Source organism: Nycticebus coucang, chromosome X, assembly GCF_027406575.1.
Source record: "Nycticebus coucang isolate mNycCou1 chromosome X, mNycCou1.pri, whole genome shotgun sequence".
NCBI classification, from domain to species: Eukaryota; Metazoa; Chordata; class Mammalia; order Primates; family Lorisidae; genus Nycticebus; species Nycticebus coucang.
Window position 1 is genome coordinate 105,068,970 of NC_069804.1, and position 18,683 is coordinate 105,087,652.

At 35.3% G+C, this 18,683-nt stretch overlaps 1 protein-coding gene across 3 annotated transcripts in view; it reads left to right on the top strand.

The window, feature by feature from the left end:
- Window positions 1-18,683, top strand: part of DIAPH2 (diaphanous related formin 2) — a 1,060,116-nt gene that overhangs the window by 229,548 nt on the left and 811,885 nt on the right. For all 3 annotated transcript variants that reach the window (XM_053581174.1, XM_053581176.1, XM_053581177.1), the window contains one exon: window positions 16,477-16,616. In XM_053581174.1, the coding sequence (XP_053437149.1) occupies window positions 16,477-16,616 (140 nt within the window). The remainder of the gene's footprint in view (window positions 1-16,476; window positions 16,617-18,683) is intronic.

An 18,683-nucleotide genomic window follows, 5' to 3' on the forward strand; every position in this document is an offset into this window, starting at 1 on the left:
TCTGTCTCAAAACTTTCATAGTGACCAGTGTATAGTAGATGCTCATTGGATAATTACCTTGAATTCCCAAGACTGCACACTACTGCAAGAGTTCCTGCTATAGCTGGTGTTAATTAGGAGATCTTGATCATATATTGAGTTTGGATTTTAGTTGGATTTCTATGTATATTTCTGTATCTGAGCCTGTATGCATGATTGTGTCAACATACATTATATAAAAGGCGTAAATTGGTTTCATATTCATTTATACTAATTAGTGACCATTAAAACAATGCCATTATCCTACAACAAAAGTTCTCTTCTCATTGTTACTTTGTTGATTTGTTTTACTGTGACTACTTTTGCATTGATCTTGCCAGGGAATCCTAAGCTGTAATCTTTGAAGGCAAAGTCTAAGTCTTGTCCAAATCATTCACTGTGTAATCAATGAGGGGAGTGTTAGGACTTGAGGAAAAAAAAACTTTAAAGGAAATATACATGAGAAACCCTTTATAGGGATTTTTTTTCTTTTCTGCCTCAGTATTGTATAGTACATATTCCTGTTTATAAGTAAAACATATTAATCAAGGAGGTGGAAGTGAAGTTTATAAACATGTATCTTGAGGCCTATTTTAACAAATTGAACATGCTATATATTTGAATAAACCTCTTAAGGGTTGAGTTTGAAAAGGTACAAATCTTTCTTGGTTGAAGCAGGAGAGGTTATACATGCTTTGTGATGAAGGAAGTGCTTTCTTTTCTGTCATCATTCTTCTTTTTTATTTTCTACCCTTTTTTCTACTATTTTGTATCTCTCCTTTATTATTATTATTATTATTTTTTGAGACAGAGTCTCACTATGTCACCCTTGGTAGAGTGCTGTGGAGTCACAGCTCACAGGAACCTCAAACTCCTGGGCTTAAGCGATTCTTTTGCCTCAGCCTCCTCATTAGCTGTGGCTACCAGCGCCAGCCACAACACCTGGCTATTTTTTTGTTGCAGTTATCATTGTTGTGCAGCTGGCCCAGGCTGGGTTCGAACCCACCAGCGAACCTGCCAGCCTCGGTGTATGTGACTGGGCTCCATAACCACTGTGCTACAGGTGCCGAGCCTCTCCTTTATTATTAATTATTACTTTTATTCTTTCATTCCTTAGCTCTTTTACTCTCATCTTTTTTTTTCCTTTATTAAAGCCTTATATCTGAGAGTAAATTTGACAAATACAAATGGTAGAGATTTCTTTTTAAAATAATATTTTGTGTGTATACACTGGGTTGTTATTCTATCTCTTTGTGGCCTTGACAGCTGAGCCACTCCTTTGAAGGATAAGCAATCCTGGGCTCCATTTTAGGACAGTGAGAAGGACCAAAGGCGTGAGAGAGAAAGACTAATGGGTAGGACCCTGGGCTAGAAATCAGATGCTCTAGTCCCAGCATTTGTTATTGTGTATCACAGCCATATTTAATTAAATAAGTTTCCCAATCTGCAAAACAGGGGTAATATGTCTCATTTTAGGGAGATCCTAGAGGAATTAATGAAAAGAAAATTTTCTAATATGTTTGGTGTTCTTCCAAAAGTGCTAATATTAGGGCCAAATACTAACATCTATCGAAAATTTGAATAATAGAAATTAATTTATTACTATACTTTCAAACTTTTTTGTCCCCTGTTTAGTTTATGAAGAACCTAAAACCTTTATTTGTTTCTTACACAAAGTATTGGTTGACTATAAGATTTCTCCAAATGAGGCAAAAACTGATATTTGGCTTATGAATAATTAGTTTCTGCTGTATTACTTTCATATAATTTACATATATTCTTTGGTATTGATTACATATTACATTAAAATGCAAGAAGGAGAACATATTCTTTAAAATACTCACCATAGGTTAACATGGTGAGTAAAAAATGGTAAAAATATTTGACTTTACTAATTTATGATATTGCAGTCGAAGATATGGGCAGTGAACAGTAGTGTGAAAAATAATATATCCTTGTTAGTTGAATCAATGTTTTTTTCTGAATCTTACAAAGTTGTGTCTAAAAGTTGAACTTACTTTTTCTAATCTAGAAATAATGTTATTCTAAAACAGTGGGAATTTTGAGATTAATGGGAGAGTTAGGTGCCAAATTTAAATAATCCCTAAGTGTCATTTGGAAAGTTTCATTAAAAGTTCTGAAGAAAATGAGCTATTCTCATTTTCTTCAATATGGCTTTGAATTCCTTAAGGACAGAAGCTATGTCTTAGCCAACTTTGTATGGCCAGTGTCTAGCAGACAGTAGGTGTATAGTAAATGTTATTGAATCATTCTGCAGGTTGAGATAAAATATAAAAGCAGGCATAAAGGTTATCTACTGCCACAAAAACTAATATACTGTAGGGGCAAAGAGGTTCTTTGAAATAATCAATCTCTTAGGTAAAATAATAAGAATTTATATACACAATGTACTTTTTAAGGTCTCAAAGCATTTATACTCTTCAAAGTTCACATTTAAGGCGTAGATGCTATACTGTATATGGTATTTTAGATTGGTTGGTTTTGACCACCACCAGCTTGTAGTTTGTGTAAAGCCATGCAACTAATTATGACAAGAAAAGAACTTTTGCCCTTTAGTTTTTGTTTTACTTTTGCTTTCAGGGACTTAGCCAATTTGATAGTGGGCCTATATCAGTTCTTAATGTTCCAAGAGAAACTCCTTTCTTTGAATGCTTTGGAATGTCAGCAGTGTTTGAAATTAGTTTTAATTTTTTTTTTTACTGTTTTGCCTTACTGGCATTTTTTTTGAATTGTCACAAATTAGTTGTGAGATAGATATACATCTATAATTTTGCTATTATATGTGGTATTTCTCATAAAAATGCTCCCCCATGCAGATTTTGATGCTTCAATAAATGAAAATATATATTGAATGAAATAAAGCCCCTCCCCCAACCCTAGGCTTTTCTAAAATTCTTGAAATACAAAGTGTATCACACATGGAACAATAGATACATTACTAAAAAATCATGTAAATCATTTCTAAAAAGGCACTGCCCATGAAGAAATCTCCTGAATGAGTAAAACTTACAGTGACCCATGGATGAAGTAAAAGATTATTGAGAGTAGTGATGGAGCAGTAAGTAATCTCAGGAGTGAGTAATCTGTTTACCTTTGGTTTTTATGCAGCGGTATAGAATAAAAGTAGACATTTTTCTAGGTCATATGGGACTTGGAAACCCAGTGGAATATGGCACGTGCACATTCTGTTACACATGCTCCCCCCTGGTGCCTCCCTCCCTCTCTCTCTCCCTCCTTCCCTCACTCCCCTTCTGTCTCAGCCCCTATGGCCCTGGTCTCAATCGCTGCAGGAAGGAACCAGACGTGAGGTGGATTAGAAGTACAAGCTTGCAGGAGGCGGGCTAACCTTGATTGCAGGGTAGCCCCGAGCAGGCTCCGCAGTAGCCTTTTATTGGGACAGCACAAGACTGGTGAGGGGAGTATTAGACAATGACTGCGTGCCTAAGGATCGCCATGGGCCATGGGCGCGGGCTCTTTCTCTGCACTGAACACCTGCGGACAAATTGCCCTAGCGTTCCCTCCCCCCACACCCCCTCCAGCTGCAAATCATCTTGCTCAGAGCTCGTCTGGCTCTTGGTGTCCTCTACACCCCCCCCCCACGCCCAATATCTAATATGAGAAACAGAGACATACATGGATTCCTCTTCATGCTTAGAATTTCCTTCCTTCCTTCCTTCCTCCCTCCCTCCCTCCTTTCTCTTTCTTTTCTCTTTCCTTTCTCTGTTTCTCTTTTTCTTTCTCTTTCTCTCTCTCTCTCTTTCCCTCCCTCCCTCTGTCACCCTGGGTAGAGCACTGTGGCATCATAGCTGACAGCAACCTCAAACAACTGGGCTCAAGCAATCCTCTTGTCTCAGCCTCCTGAGTAGCTGGGACTACAGACCCCTGCCACAATGCCGACCTATTTTTAGAGATAAGGTCTCGCTCTTGCTTAGGCTGGTCTCCAACTTCTGAGCTCAAGAAATCCACATGCCTCAGCCTCCCAGAGTGCTAGGTTTAGAGGTGTGAGCTACCACTCCCGACCTGAATAATGCCTTTTCCTCCTAGAAACTCTTGTTATATTCCTGACTAGTTTGATCTGCATAATACTACTAATAATTGACAGGAACATGTCACAACTTTTGAAATAACATAAGGAATCTTCAGGTTTTTAATTTTTGCAAGATTCCGTATTTTTCCCAAAGACACACATCATTTATCAGTCTTTTCTTTTGAGAATGTTGTGCCCTTAATTGTACTAGTTGGAAATGTCAGAATAGCATATTAACCTACTGAGCTCCAGATGGCTGATTTTTTTTTTAATTTTTCTTTTTTTGTTCAAAGGAATGTGGAATTGGCAACTGAGCCTTCAAACTGATGTCAGATTTGGGTAGTATAAATTGTTGTATTTAATATCAAGTAAACATGCACCTAAAACTTCCTATGAATTGTACTTTTTATTTTTTGCTGTATAAAACCCTCTCTGAATATATTTGATAAGTTGAAAGGCTCCTTCATTTTGTGAGGAAGTTTATAATGAGATTACTGATAATATTAACCATTGAAGATGATTAACATCTACATTCTACTTTGGATAGTGGAAGACAGAACTGAAGCCTTTTGGAGGTGTGTGCATGTGTATGTTGGGTTACATTAATTTTTTCTGGGAGAAGTGGACAACATGTTAAAATAATTAATTATGGAATGTAGACCATGAAGAAATATTTTTTCTAAAATAATTATTTTGGGGAAAGAAGAACATGTGTTCTCTTATGTTTAGATTCACTACTGAGGTTTTTAGAGGGAAGAATGTTACCAGAAGAAATAGACAGTTAGTAATCTATAAAAGTAATACCATGATATCGGGTAATGTTATACTACTGTTTCCATTGATAGAATCTCTAACATGATATGTAGCACTTACAGGCCAGAACATTGTTTTTACTTTTATTAAAAGTCTATGAAGACTATATGTTCAAGTCCTGGCTCAATATTCTTGTAAAGTTGTTCTTTCAACTTATGCTAGAGCTTTGAGTAAGCAGTATTTTGTTGTATTCACTGTAAACTATTTGAGAACTAAAATTGGTTCTTATGCAACAAAGATTTTATTTATCACAAAAAGTTTGAATAATGCCTATGAATTCATCACCACTGCAGAAAATAAACACAAGTGTTTGAATTAATTAGGTGAAATAAGTTTATTGAAATGAAACCAAAAAGCATCCACTTTCATGTATTCTAAGAATTTACATATACTTAGCTAAACAAATCATTCCTCTTTTAAACACTAACCAGAAGACTATTCTACTCTAAAATACTAGTTGATTCCAAAGATGTCAGTTTCTTTAGTTAACCCAAATGTTTATGGACTAACTGAACTGATTTAACTATAAATAAATGGTCACTTTAATGTTGCAAGAATTTTTATAGGTCAACTTACATAAAGTGAAAATTCAATGTTCAGTTGTTTACATACAAATTAAAATGTCCTCTCCCTCTCACTCATTCTTGTCTGTACTTCTTGCTGTGTGCTTCTAAAAGGAAGCATGGCTCAAAGTTTCTTACTTGGCCTTTTCTTCTCACTTTCTATATTCTCAGTGAGTCTTGAACATAACTTTGTTAGTATTAATACGGAGACACAGTGTACTCAGTGGTTAAGCATATAGACCTTTGTGTCAGACAGACCTGGGATCAAATTATGACTCTACCAGTAACTATAGTAATTTGATCTTGCCCAGGTTTTTTCTTTTCTTTTCTTTTTTTTTTTTTTTATTAGACAGTCTCACTATGTCACCCTGGGTAGAGTGCCGTGGTGTCACAGCTCACAGCAACCTCAAACTCTTGGGCTTAAGCGATTCTTTTGCCTCAGCCTCCCAGGTAGCTGGGACTACAGGCACCCGCCACAATGCCTGGCTATTTTTTGTTGCAGTTGGCCTGGGCCAGGTTCAGACCCATCACCCTTAGTGTATGTGGCTGGCGCCGTAACCACTGTGCTACGGGCGCCAAGCCCCTTGCCCAGGTTTTTTAAGCACAGGCTTCCTGATCTGTAAAAGTGTAGATAACATTAACACCCCAGAAAGGCTGCCTAGTCCTGGGAAGCCTCTTAGTTCCTCTTTCTTAACTATACCAGCATTCCCATTCATTTCCTTGGGTTGAAATAAGTCTGTGTCTTAAATGACTCTCTAATCCAGTATTTCCTAACTGCAATGATAATGGTTAGCACATCATCAATTTTTCCCTTAATGATTTTAAAAGCCTCTAAAGAAATGTACATTCTGCTTCCATTCTCTTCCCCCAGCTGCTTCTCTATACCTCCCCGCCCAAACTATCTTTGAAGATATACCTATGTTTGTCACTTCACAGTCCAAACACTTCCAATGCCTTCCTCTCACCTATGGTAGTTTCTCAAATATGAGGAAAATATAGGCCTCTTTTAAAGGGAAGACTTCCCAAAGCCCCCAGTGTTGACTTAAAATACTTTTAATTATGTGGTTTAAATATGTACCAACACAAAATAAGATACAAACTATGCCAATAGCTCTTACACAATTTATAAAATAAAATATACATGTTAATAAAAATACGAAACCAATAAAATTAAATTAGCTTTATTTTAAGTGATAAATGATTTAGTGAATCTAAATTGTCATTCACATTGTAAATATACTGCAGTGTAGGCACTTTTGAGCTCTGTGTGCCTACTGTACCATAGGATGACCCAGTTGTGCCACTAGTGTTCTCTGATCTATGGTTAAATTTTGATTAGTACAGTATGTGCCATGTCATTTGGTCTTAATTTTGGTACAAATGCATTTTCATACTGAGTCTATCTTATTAGCTTGGGATAATTAAAGTTCTACTTCCCAGTAATGTTGTGATCCTAAGTGTATATATGGATGCTGAGAATACATGACAGTCCTTGGCTATAAGGTTGCTATCTAGATGATCCAGTTTATATTAAGCTTTATCACGTTATCTTGAGAAACAAAATAATATAATTTTAAAAAATTACTGGATATGATTCAGAGAACATTGAGACCCTGTTCAAGGATCCTAGTGTGAAAAACATTAGCTCTGAGTTCCAGATTTATTGATCTATTAGCAAATCCCCAAACAGGACATGTTCTATTATGACTCCATGTTTATTGTAATTTCTGACTTAAATGGCCTTATCCATCATAGGTGAACAACTTTTACTTCTTTCTCCAAGAGAGTCAAGTCCACTATCCTTCAAACTCCCGTACCACCCTTATCTATTTCTCTCAGGGCACTGGTTGCATTGCTTGGTAATGGTCTCCTTATTGTGCCTTATCACACCTAAAGAGTATAAGCTCTGTACTGGCAAAGATATGTCTTGACTTTATCCCCCAGTGCCTGGAACTTCATGGGAAGTCCATTAATGCTAAGTAATAATATTCAAATATAAAAGGATGCCATGTGCACAGTAAGAGACAGATGCTGTCTGTCTCTGTAGTGTAGTTTTGTGAAGAAACTAAAAACCTGGATAATCCGGGCGGCGCCTGTGGCTCAAGGAGTAGGGCGCTGGTCCCATATGCCGGAGGTGGCAGGTTCAAACCCAGCCCCGGCCAAAAACCACACACACAAAAAAAAAAAAAAACCTGGATAATCCGTGTGTATACATAGACTATGGTGGTCAGTTAAAATTTTTACTTCAAAAAAGAAAAGCTTTTGCTTTAGTATGCAGATGGTGACATACTCCAAATCACAGATTCAAAAGGGCAGGACCTTTGAGATCATCTGGCTCAGTGGGTTTCAAACATTACGTTATTTTATAGCAGCTAATCCATAAGGAATCATATGTGGAATATGCGTATATGAAGCAGATAAATGTGTAAGCACCCTCATTATTGGGGGAGCAGATGACTTGAGGACTCTCCCAGTAAGCCTTCCTTTTTGCAGATCCTCTCCACAGCTCCTAAAATAGACCCCCAAACACCTTAATGATCTCTATGGATGATCAGAACACAGTTTAAACATGATAGTCTTCTCCTACCTAAGGTAGAAATCCTTTCCTAAACATCTCACAAAGGTAGCAGCCCATTGTCTGCTGGAATAATTTAGGTGAATAAAAACTAATAGCTTCACAACATAAGTACTTCTCCCACTAGGCAATTATTAAAGAAAGTACTCATTAAATTAGGATAAAATAATATACAGAGTGTCCATATAGTTCGTGTGCAATTTAAAAGAGTGTGCAGTTTTAAATTGCACACGAACTTTATGGACACCCTGTGTAATGGCACCAAACACTTACTGAGACATTTTGTTTTACCTGGATTCTTATTTCATCCTTATGATGAGCCTGAGGGTACATACTACATTGTTCCAATTTTAAAGACAGGGAACCCAAGGCTCAGGAAGTCAATTAGTAACTTGACTAAATTCATACAGCTATTAAGAGTAAGGATATTTCAGAAACTTGCCTACTTTCCTTTTTTTTTTTGGTTATAATCCTCCATTTGGAATAAATTGTGTCCCTTTGAAGATGGTTTTGTACTGTCTACAGAAAGGAGCTCTATAGTTTGGTTTCTAGCCTTGCTTCTGACAATTACTTGCTATTTATGTAGTCTCAGACAAGACATGTTTTCTCAATGACTCAGTTTTCACAACTACAAAAAAATGGTTTGAGTAATAGCTTCTCCTGTGTTTAGATTCAGATGAAATAGTTTGCAGGAAAAGTTGTGAAAGCTCTTTTAGCTATAGAAATGTAAGGTGTTGTTGATCTTTAAATCTGTCTATCTCATTCAGTGCTGGGGGCACACATCCATTTATTTACCTGCCACTTAGTTGCTGTTCTGTTACTTTTCCTTGTTTCTTGTCCTTTGGATATTTTACTACTGATGTACTACCTACCTCCCATCAGGAGGTAGGCAAGGAACTGATAAAATTCAGGGTGTTCATTTTGTTGGATATTACTTACTAAAATGTTTGGAAAGCCAGGGGTCTGGAAATAATGGAGTAATTTTTTTGTTTGTAGAAGGAATTTTTTTTATTTCATTTACAATTTATAGCTTCATTACCTGCTTAAAATCTAGTTATATCTAGGCTATAGAAAACATTTATAATCTTCAAAAGTATTATGAAATTGGCTTTCTTACAACATCTAAAGGTACTCTTGGAATTGGATCTATAAAATGGTAAAACGGGGAGGAAAAAATTATGTTAAAATATCGTCATAGACTTTGTCCCAACATAGCAAATGTTGATAAAGTTTTCACTATTCTTCCAATCTTTGCACTTTGACAGTCTGGTAAGCTTATATATACCTTCTTAGAATCATGATTTTAAATGTAAAATATGAGAAACATAGGATTAAAAAAGAAAGCAATTATATTAAAATATATTTTTCAAATGGTTTTTAAAAAGTGATGACACATTCCAGAGATGTGAAAACTTAAGTTCACACAAAAAACTTGTGCATGTATATTCATAGTTTTATTCACGATAGACAAAAACTGGAAACAAATGAAATATCCTTCAAGAGGTAAATGGTTAAATAAACTGTGGAACACTACTTGACAACAAACAGGAAGAAACTAATGATACATGCAATAACTTGTATGACTCTCCAGGGCATTATGCTAAATGGAAAAGCCCAGGTGAAAAGGTTACATACAGTATGATTTCATGTAAATGACATTCTTGAAAATTGTAGAAATAGGGACTAGATTAGGTGGTGGCTGAGGTGGAGGGTAGTGGGAAAGAGGTGGTTTTGGTTATGGAAGGCCAACATGAGGGATCTTTTTGGTGATAAAACTATTCTGTATCTTCACTGTGGTTGTAGAATAGATACATCTATACATGATAAAACTGCACCAAACTACTTACATACACAACACACACACAATTAATTAGAAGTAAAACTAAGGGACTCTGAATAAGATCGCTGGGTTTTATCAATGTAAATGTCCCAGTTGCAATGTTATAATATAGATTCTCAAGATGTTACCTTTGGGTTAAGCAGGAGTTCTCTGTATTATTTCTTCTAATTGCATGCATATGTCCAATATCTCAAAATATTTAATCGAAAAATTGAGACAAAGTAATGCATTTCTTTATATTTGTTAAATAATAAGATAAAGTGGGTGATTGTATAAGTCACATAATTTTGAAGACGTGATAAATGATACCTGAGATAACTTCCATAAATGTGTGTATGGTACAAGAGGAAAATGTGGCTTCTGTCGTTGGTGACCAAGTTGCACGTGTTACTAATACCGCTGTATTCTGTTGCCTACAATCATAAATGAAAGGATTACTAAATTTAAGTTGTAGGTTACTAAAAATGGACATGTTATTTTTTTTTCTCTCTCTTTTAATATTTATTCTTTTAAAGCAGTTTTTTTTTTTTTTTTGAAGTCAGAATCTTACTCTGTCACCCTGAGTAGAGTGCTATGGCATGGTAGCTCAAATTCTTGGGCTCAAAAGATCTCTTTGCCTCAGCCTTCTGAGTAGCTGGGACTACAGCTGTCTGCCACAATGCCCAGCTAGTTTTTCCATTTTTAGTAAAGATGGGGGTCTTGCTTTTGCTCAGGCTGGTCTCGAACTCCTGAGGTCAGGCAATCTACCTGCCTCGGCCTCCCCAAATGCTAGGATTACAGACTTGAGCCACAGCGCCTGGCCTGAACGTACCTTATTTTAAAACAGTCTTTAATAAGAAATGAAGCTATATGAAATTATCTCATATTATAATTTCTGCATAGATTTTCTTCTTACACACCTCAATTGATAATATGTAGTATCTTTTATCCTATATTACTTAGCAATTGAAATAATTTTCAATGTAAATTGGATATAAATTATTTTAAATGTAATAATTTTAATGATTTTTTTGTATTTCTTAACAAATGGATTACTTAACTCTAATACTCTCCCTTTAAGAGATGTTTTTCTCACATAAATGGAAAGAAGCCCTCTAAAGGTTCTGTGATATATTCAGAGTTGAATAGCATACCAAATACATCACTATTATAATAAATAGGTAGGTTCACTTGGACTGGGCACTTATTTTGTGTTTCCTTTTCATAGTTGAACTCAAGGAACTGATGATGAGGAAAATGGCTTTCGATTTCTTATGCTTTTAAAGTTATAGGAACCTCTCAAAGAACAACACTGACCCTCTTGTAGATATAATTCCAAATTTGTTAATATGTAAATTGTGTTTTCAGAGAACTATAATGACAGATAAGAAACTCATTTGATTAAAATAGCCAAAGAAACTTTACTACATTAGGGTTTATAAATCATGGTCAATAGTAGTCACAATATTACAGTTTTCATGAGAATATTATCCTTCCTATTTGAAGATGGCACCACTGATAGTAATTACTATCTGTGTGCACACTGTAGCTAAAAAGATCTGTGTACAATCAGTACAATTCTATCCAGTGTCTGCAGTAAGGTACCTTTACAGCTAAAAATTATGACGCCTTTTCTCAAATTATAGGTAAATCTGCTTTTACATTAAAGAATGGCTGATCATGGCTCAGACTAAGTCAATCTAAATTCCACTGCAAACTTAAAATATTCTTCTTAGTATATTACTTGTCTCGTCTTGATATTAACATTTCACATCAGTAAGGGGAATATGTGATTTTTAAACCAACCAATTGTGGCTTATTGTGAACCATATTAGAATAATACAAACAAACACAGTCACACTGACATATCTCCAACCTAATGATTTTCAAATTAAGGACTGGCTTCAAATTAGGAAAGCTTTTTGTTCACCTAGCTTTGGAATAGCATTATGTACACTAATTGCTAACTTTGCCTGCATTATTTTTTAAAGATCAAATGGGCACAGTGGTAATTTTCATTAATCTCATACAGAGCAGCTAATTAAAATTTCCATTATTATCCATCCATTATCTGGTTGTTTCCTTTGTTCAGGATCAGAACAGGATGTTAATAATAAGCCATTTTTGTATTACAGCCTTATTAAGCGTGGTGAGAATTAGTTTAATCTATTGCACTGTTTTGTTTTTTAGGTGATTTCTTTAATATTACGTTGTGCCATCTTGATTATGCTGGAGATACTTTGATATTTTGACATTTTGTAATAGAGATTTCAGAACTAAATACTTGTTGCCTTAACTTTTTATTCAATATTTAGAAAAAGCATCATATAGTAGAGAAAGGAGTGACTCAAGCACCAGAATATTTGTGTTTTAATCTTTTAATCTCACTAATAATGTGAACTTGAACAATCACCAGGTTTCTTTATTTCTATAATAAGAGTATTAGAAGAGCTGATCTCAAGAGCCATGCCAGCCTTCACATGCTATCTTGTTTTCATAATTGTCAACTATGAACTTATGTCAGAACTTCAAAGTTCTTCCAAGTGTGGTAAAAGGCATTTTGTTCTATAAAATTTTCTGTCATGTTCCATTCAACTGTTTGCTTCTATTTAACTTTTTGCTTCTATTTGTTATAAACAAAGGGTATCCTAAATTTCATAATTTCAATTTGTTTCTAAGACTTGAATGGAGTAAGCCACAAGGTGATGGGCTGACATAGTTGTCCATAAAGATTCTCTCAGCCACAACCATATGTCCCAGTTAGAATAATCCTATAGAGAGTCATTTAGAAAAAGGGAGATGAAATTTTCTGAATAGCTTTCTCTGTGTCTATGAGATGCCACATATGAAATGCCTGTTTTAGGCATTTTATATGCATTATCTCACTTAATCCTCGTAACAAACCTGAGGGGGGTAGGTATATATTACCCCTATGTCATCGGGGAGCAAACAGGTTTATAGAGATTAGTTAATAGCCTGCCCAAAGATTACAAGAAGGTAAATGACTAGGGCCGTAATTCAAACCAGGTCGCAAAGTCTGCTGTCCTCAGCATGCCATATAGTGTCTCAGTTTACCTGTTCTATACTCAGCATCTCTGAATATATTGTAACTGAAAATCTCAGAACTGTTCAAGTCTCTTGCCTACTTACAGAGGGGATTGTTTGCACTTTTCTTATTGCTTAATTTGAGTTCTCTGTAGATTCTATCAGATTCTATCAGATTCTATCAGTTCTCTTTTTCAGATTCATAACATGCAAAAATCTTCTCCCAACCTAAAGGATGTCCATTTGCTTTGTTTGTGGTACCCTTAGCTGTGCAAAAGCTTTTCAGCTTGATAAAATCCCAACAGACACATGAAAATCCCAACAAACACATGAAAAAATGCTCATTGTCTTTAATCATCAGAGAAATGCAAATCAAAACTATTCTGAGAGATCACCTAACCCCAGTGACATTAGACCATATCAGAACGACCAAAAACTTCAGATGCTGGTGTGGATGTGGAGAGAAGGGAACTCTTTTACACTATTGGTGGGACTGTAAATTAATACAGCCTTTCTGAAAAGAAGTATGGAGAATCCTCAAAGAATTAAAAGTAGACCTTCCATTTGATCCTGCAATCCCACTACTATGTATCTATCCTCAAAAAACAAAAGTTATTTTACCACAAAGACATTTGTACCAGAATGTTTATTGCAGTCAATTTATAATTTCCAAGTCATGGAAGCATGCCAAATGCCTGTCAGCCCATGAATGGATCAACAAACTGTGGTATATGTATGCCATGGAATATTATTCAGCCATTAAAAAGATGGAGACTTTACATCTTTTACATTTACCTAGATGGAGCTGAAACACATTCTTTTTAGTAAAGTATCACGAGAGTAGAAAAAATATCTAATGTACTTAATGCAAATATGAAACCACTATATAAATAATTACCTGCTCATATGAACAATGAAACACAAATATAGTCTAGTATGGGGGCAGGGGGAGGAGGAAGATGATTGGCAGAAGGAGGGAGGGCACGAGGTGGGATCTCATCCATGGTGTGCATTGTGAGGGTGTATAACATGCCCCTGGGTGAGGGGCTCTTTTACAACTGGAACTTTACCCTGGAAGTGAGAACTAGGTAATCTAAAAATTTGTGCCCTCGTATTAATTTGAAATAAAGAATAAACAATTCACATTTAAAAAGAAACTCAGAACTATAACACTGAAGCAAAGCTAAACTAAGCTTAGAAATGCCCTATCCCTTTGAGCTTCAGGTGCCACCCCATTTATTCATTTTTTATTCTTTCCACCTACCCTCCCATCTACCCATCCACTCATTTAGGAAGTATGTATTGAGTACTTGCTTGGTGTCAAGCACTGTCTTATGATCATAGGATACAATGGTGAACAAGACAGGCAAGGAAGTTATATTTTACTGGGGAAAATGTAGTAAACAACTAAATTACTGAATAAGATTAAACTTTCATGGAACTAAAAGTATAAATGATGTTTTAAATGGTATTATGAGGATAACTAGAACATGGAGGGAAGGCTTTTGGGCTAAGACTTAAATGATGGGAGCCAGCAATGGAGAGGTTGGGGGTTACGTGAGAGTCTCAAGAAGAAAAAATAGGAAAATACAAAGGTCATTCCACAGGAATAAACTCCGTATACAAGCTTCTAGGGGGTGATCAGTAATGCCTTTTTATAGATTAATTAAAAAATAACTTGGAGGATTATATGCAAGTGGTATGTGACTGTAGAGTGGCAAAATTTTAATTTCTTGTGCTAGTAGTTCTCAGAGTGGTGTATACAGTAAATAGAGCCATTGTTACTGTACTTTGTATTATTGTAGAAAGTAAGTTGGTTGAGCAAAAATGTGTAATTTTAATTTTTCAAAATTATGCTTTAATTATTTACTTTTTATTCTTTGTAGAGTAAGAGATGTGTATATAAGTTATAGGAATGTGGACAGGATTTTATTTGATATTATTACTTACAGTGCTATCTATGTGGTGATTTATCCAATATATTCTTGAAAATTTACTGTGTCTTCTAACATAACAAAGGAAGAAAAATCAAGTCAGTGGCCATTACACAAAATACGGGAGCTAAACAGATGAAAATGATATTCTTTGTTCTGTAATTGTTACGGACAAATTCAATGACAGTGCACTTTTGTTGAGGCTCACTAAATGTGGGCATTGTGTTAAGCACTTGGCATATGTGAGTTCCTAATGTAGAAGAGAGACACAAATAATAACCTCTGCCAGAATATTATAAATGTCTGTACTAACAATAATATTGCTACAGTGCTAAGGGAATAGAATTTCCCTCTGTTTTATAAGCCTTTATCAGACTTTATTTACCATTTAATAGAATTTTTTTAAATTTAGAAATTAAGAATGATTAAGAATTTCTATATTGAGAAGGCATTCTCAATAAAAATCCAAATAGTGTGAAACCCTAGAGAATACGTTTTTCATTATTAAGACTTTTTTTAAAAGTTCCATATCCTCTAATGATAATACTTCTACCCAATGGGGAAAAATTCTTTTCCTTATGATATCCTTATGATATTATGTTTTCTATGATATATCCTTGTGATGTCATATTAATATTTCCTTATAAATATCCTTAGATATTTAGCAGAAACTGAATGTAATTTGTATAAATTTGAAAGATGGGACTTAAGCTAGAGTTTTTTTTTTTCTTTCAGTAACTTTGGTACAAATCAACTGGTCTTAATTCAGGGGTATACATTTATAATATAGGAAAGGGGCAGTAATGATTAGGTATGTCTAGAATGTGAAACTGTGAGTTATACAGTGAATGTGTTGACAACGTTTTCCTCTAAACGTTCCTCTAAACGTCAGCCTTTTCCCTGAACTATTTACATAGCTATCACAAGGCTGATAAAACTAGGGGGCTGTGCTGAGATAATGACTTCTAGAACCAATCCATGTAGATTAGAAATTAAGCTAAAAACTATTGGCCATCAGATAAATGTATTTAATGACTTTTTAGGATTAATCTACAACATGGGAGAAATAGGAAGGAATAGTTGGGAAGTGGCGAATGCTTTAGACTGATTTGATTAATTAACATGCTGTTTGGAGACTTGTTTTACATTTCAATAGCTATTTTCATTTGTTTTTAAAGATAGGTTGATACTTTGATATCTTTCAATAGATTTGGGCTAGGGGTAATGCTTTAGATTAAATTTTCTTTGACGTATTTTGTAGAATTGAATATAAATATTTAACTAGGAAAATTAATAAAATGATTTTTAAATATTCATCTTTTGGGTTAAGGAGGAATAGCTAACGTTAATCCTAATGCCTAGATTGTAAATTTAAGCTCTGCTGTCAGTGATACTGTGCAATTCAAGTTCATATTCTGTGTAGGTCATGAGAACCAGCAGTGTAAATTCCTTTTAAATTAAGATGAGAAGAATGCCGAGATATACACCATGTAATTTTAGGACATTAATTCTGTGATCAAAAATTTTTAAGTACCCTAGCACTTGGTACACATTTTTATACTATAGTAAGATATTTATATATTCTATTTGTTATTTTACTTTCAACTTTTTAAAAAGCAATGTTGTTTGTCTAAAATGGTATCTTTTTTTTAATTTTATAGGGTGGGCTGAAAAACAGCAAACATGAGTGCACCCTATCTTCACAAGAATATGTTCATGAGTTACGATCTGGTATTGCAGATGAGAAACTTCTTAACTGCTTGGAATCCCTGAGAGTTTCTTTAACAAGCAATCCCGTAAGGTAGGTGGTTCTTATTTTGATATGATTCTTACAATTTGTAATACATATAATTGTGCATAAATTTAATCAATTACATTAGTTTCTCCTCAAGATTTTCTGAGAAGTCTAATAATAAAACAGCAATGTCTGTGAAGTTATAAATATTTAAAAATACAGTTAATTGGATCTCTAATAATGGGCAATTTAAAGAATATGAACATTATTTTATTATTTAATACCTTTTTGATTATGTAAAATGTAGAGCTAAGAGTTAAATATCCATGTTTACCCAGAAATCTAGTTGTATACTCATATAATTGTTATGTATTTATTTCTGAAACTAAGTATTTTGGCTTTGTGATTTTATTCCTTTCAAACTTGGGAAGTTGCAGCATTCAGAAATGAATGGAGTAGGACTAGTAAAAATGCATTTTTGTGAACATGGCAAGAAAAGCTTGAAATTACATGCGATACTTTTAAAATGTAGCAACCAGTAGCACACCCCAAAGAGTTAGGGGATCTGGTGAGAACGTGACAGGCCCCGATTGGCTGGAGGCAGCTATAGTCTGGTAGCTGATTGGCTACACGGATGGCATGAAGCTAGTGGTGTCTTCAAGCCCTGAGCAAGTGGTAGTAGCCCTTGGTAGAGTTCAAAGCCAGTTTGTGGAGCTCCCTGATTAGAGCCAAACGCCACCTCCTTTTCTTCAGCTGTCCTTAACATGAACAGGAGTGGGGTTAGAAGTTGTGGGAGCATTTCTGCTGAGGGTGAGGCTAGTGGAGGCAGTGACCAACCCGCTGAGGGAAGTGCAACTCCAGAGAGGAATTCCCGCAGACCCAGACTCCAAATGGAGAAAGTTATACCTTTCTGTGTAAACCAGCTGCTCACTTCCACTCTGGTTGATAATGTGTTCAAGGTTAGGGGAATTGTAGTTTACCAGGTCATCATTGTGGGAATAATCAGACAGTCATAGAGGGCTCGAAATTGCATTCTTTACAAAATTGATGGTATTACCTTGAGGCCAATCAATGCTCGGCAATGGGGATGGCTGAGATAAAGCCAAGCAAACAACTCCGCTGCCAGTCAGAGTATATGCTAAAGTGTTTGGCGTCCTTCAAGGTTCCTCGGAGGAAAAGAATCTTGACACATTAATGATTCGTGTCATGCAGGACACGAATGCGTTAACTGAATATTTTAGACACGGTTAATGCACACATGATTCTGGATAAAGCCCCTCAAAGGACTGCTAGAGAAAGTGTGGATGACGCCCTGGAGTACGACGATTGTCACTTCAACTTCATCCAGAAGACAGGAAAGGAAAAGCATTTGCTAGCTCCAGATTCAGCTCCACAGCCTAAGCGTTAAAGCTATCAAGGATTAAAGCCCCATCTATCCCACTGTAGATTGGGAACAATTAAAATCTGCTGATTGAGGAAGCAAACGCATCCTTTCATTTTCTGAAGACCCTTACCTCCAGCTATGAGTAATTTTGACCTGTTTACTTTTAGGACTTAGTATTTTTCAACAAAGAAATCTCGACTGGCATCCTTAGGCAATTCGCTGCTTTTCCAATTGCTTTAAACTTTTCTGTTTTTCTAACCATATTTAAATGGTTTTGTCGATAGACAAATTGGACTCTTCATTGGATTTACCAGCAAGATAATGGAAACACTCTAGGATGGATGATTCGGGGACGAATGGAGAAAGGCTACAGAAAAAGTTGAAATTTTATTATTTAACTCGTTTTAAAGAAGAAGCGTGGAGCTTCTTTTTTTCTGAAATATCTACATATTAGGAGTAACCAGTTGCAGTCAGGGAGCCCTCTAAGAGACAAAAATAAACAGACCAAAAAAATGTTACTTGTTTTTACATTAGACTTATTTTTTTTGTGTTTGAATTCAGCTTATTTTTCTCATATTGTTATCTCTTGCTAAATGTAGCAATTGATTAATTCAAATGTGCTAAAGATAGTAATTTATGAATTCAAATTATCGGTTCAAGCCCTTATTGTGTGATTTGCTCTTATTACCATAGGTTTATGTTTTCATAAAATTAAGATCATACTGTGTTTAAATGAATACTTCATTTTT